Genomic DNA, 2,500 nt, shown 5'->3' on the forward strand with positions numbered 1-2,500 from the left:
GGAGAGTCTATAGTGAAGGCATCATATAACCTTCAGTTCCGTATTACGGTGCGTTTCATATTTTCTAGGTCAGTAGCCAAACTTAAGACTAACACATTAATGAAAACCGTGTTGTTTATTGAACATTAAATATGTCTACGAGTTGATATTCACTTCCACTCAGGAAGGTAAGAGCAACTCACGGCGTTAATTACCTTCCTGTAACAGCGTGATAACAGGAGCATTTTATTTCTTTATTTGTACGCATCATACAGGATGATAGTGGGGAATATTTCCCTGTTGTCTAGCAACGGTTTTTTTGTGTATCGATTGAATTGATTGAACACAAAACTCAACAGAAAACACACTTGCTTGACTTCCGTTTGGGCCTCAGGTTAAACACCATGATACAGGTGTTACAGCGTTAATTAACTATCGTGATATTTTTTAATCGAATTTGTTCGTTTCCGCTGAAACGTTAGGAGTAAAACGTTGTTGTGAATCATTTACAGACAATAAAACTGTCTGATAAAAGATAAGCAAGATGATCATTATATTATCTCATGGGCTTAACGCCCAGTGCTACTGTGTGATGGAGCTGCACCGCTCCTCCACCTCCTCTTCCTCCTCCTCCCTCGTTACCTGTGCCGTCAGGTGTGGAGCGCACGAATGTGGGCAGCATTTTGACCGCGGCGGTGAGGTTGGTGTCCCTGCCCAGGCCTTTGTCCATTTCCCTCCGGAAGCGCTGGGATATGTCCATCAGGTTCTCGTTGGACAGACGGAGATGGTACAGGAAGCGATCCACCTGAGGAACAGGAAATCGGGTGTCGGTCAACAGCAACGGTCTATAAACTTAATGAGGTGTGCATGATGCCTGGTGTACAAGCTAGAGAGAATGGACTTGTGTAAAAATAAAGAGATGTCATAATACACTTTTACCAAAAATAATAAAATAAAAATATATATAAAAATATATGTATATAGTCTAAATTACGCATAACCTTTCACAAAGAGGCCACACCCACCTCCTTTACTGTGACAGACAAAGAGACCACACCCACCTCCTTCACTGTGACAGACACAGAGGCCACACCCACCTCCTTTACTAGAGCCTACAGACACAGGGGCCACACCCACCTCCTTTACTGTGACAGACAAAGAGACCACACCCACCTCCTTCACTGTGACAGACACAGAGGCCACACCCACCTCCTTTACTAGAGCCTACAGACACAGGGGCCACACCCACCTCCTTTACTGTGACAGACAAAGAGACCACACCCACCTCCTTTACTAGAGCCTACAGACACAGGGGCCACACCCACCTCCTTTACTGTGACAGACAAAGAGACCACACCCACCTCCTTCACTGTGACAGAAACAGAGACCACACCCACCTCCTTCACTGTGACAGAAACAGAGACCACACCCACCTCCTTTACTAGAGCCTACAGACACAGAGGCCACACCCACCTCCTTTACTAGAGCCGACAGACACAGGGGCCACACCCACCTCCTTTACTGTGACAGACAAAGAGACCACACCCACCTCTGTTACTAGAGCCAGACACAGAGGGCACACCCACCTCCTTTACTGTGACAGACACAGGGGCCACACACACCTCGTTTACTAGAGCTGACAGACACAGGGGCCACACTTACTAGAGCCAACAGACACAGGGGCCACACCCACCTCCTTTATTAGAGCTGACAGACACAGGGGCCACACTTACTAGAGCCAACAGACACAGGGGCCACACACACCTCCTTTACTAGAGCCTACAGACACAGAGGCCACACACACCTCCTTTACTGTGACAGACACAGAGGCCACACCCACCTCCTTTACTAGAGCTGACACACACAGGGGCCACACACACCTCCTTTACTAGAGCTGACACACACAGGGGCCACACACACCTCCTTTACTAGAGCCGATAGACACAGGGGCCACACCCACCTCCTTTACAAGAGCCTCACTCTGACCTCCACATAATTCATAAACCTTTTCCAGCCGATAAAGCTCAGCCCAGAACTATCCCGAGCATGAGAAACACGACACCACCGGTTCCTTCTCGTCCCGGACAAACTTAGTGTGTAAAAATTTTTAACGTGTCGAGGACAAGTCACAGAGATCAGAGACCATTTTATGGTCGTGCGTGTCACATGGATCTGAGGCAAGTGAGACACACTGATACTCATGAGCTGAGCCAATGACATTTACTGGAGGACAAAAAGGTTGTTCTGTCTGGAACACGACGGGTGAAGTGTGAAAGGGAAGGAAGTGAACATCCTGATTCAGAGAAACACAGGAAAAGCACCAAAGTGAGAACTAGGACGATCGTCTCATTTACATATTTACACACGTCCTCTTTACTCAGGGTGTGTTTACACAAACACACACACACACCCATACTACACACACACACTTCTATTCATTCACAGATGATCTTCAAGCAGCCAGACTTGAGTAATTCAGGAGGTTCCTGCTACAAGCCATGTGACATGACACCAGAGACGT

General features: G+C 47.3%; 1 protein-coding gene across 1 annotated transcript in view; it reads right to left on the minus strand.

The window, feature by feature from the left end:
- Positions 1-2,500, minus strand: part of hk2 (hexokinase 2) — a 42,202-nt gene that overhangs the window by 34,380 nt on the left and 5,322 nt on the right. The window contains exon 2 of the mRNA XM_060882711.1: positions 622-784. Coding sequence (XP_060738694.1) covers positions 622-784 — 163 coding nt within the window. The remainder of the gene's footprint in view (positions 1-621; positions 785-2,500) is intronic.

This window comes from Tachysurus vachellii, chromosome 12 (genome assembly GCF_030014155.1).
Source record: "Tachysurus vachellii isolate PV-2020 chromosome 12, HZAU_Pvac_v1, whole genome shotgun sequence".
NCBI classification, from domain to species: domain Eukaryota; kingdom Metazoa; phylum Chordata; class Actinopteri; order Siluriformes; family Bagridae; genus Tachysurus; species Tachysurus vachellii.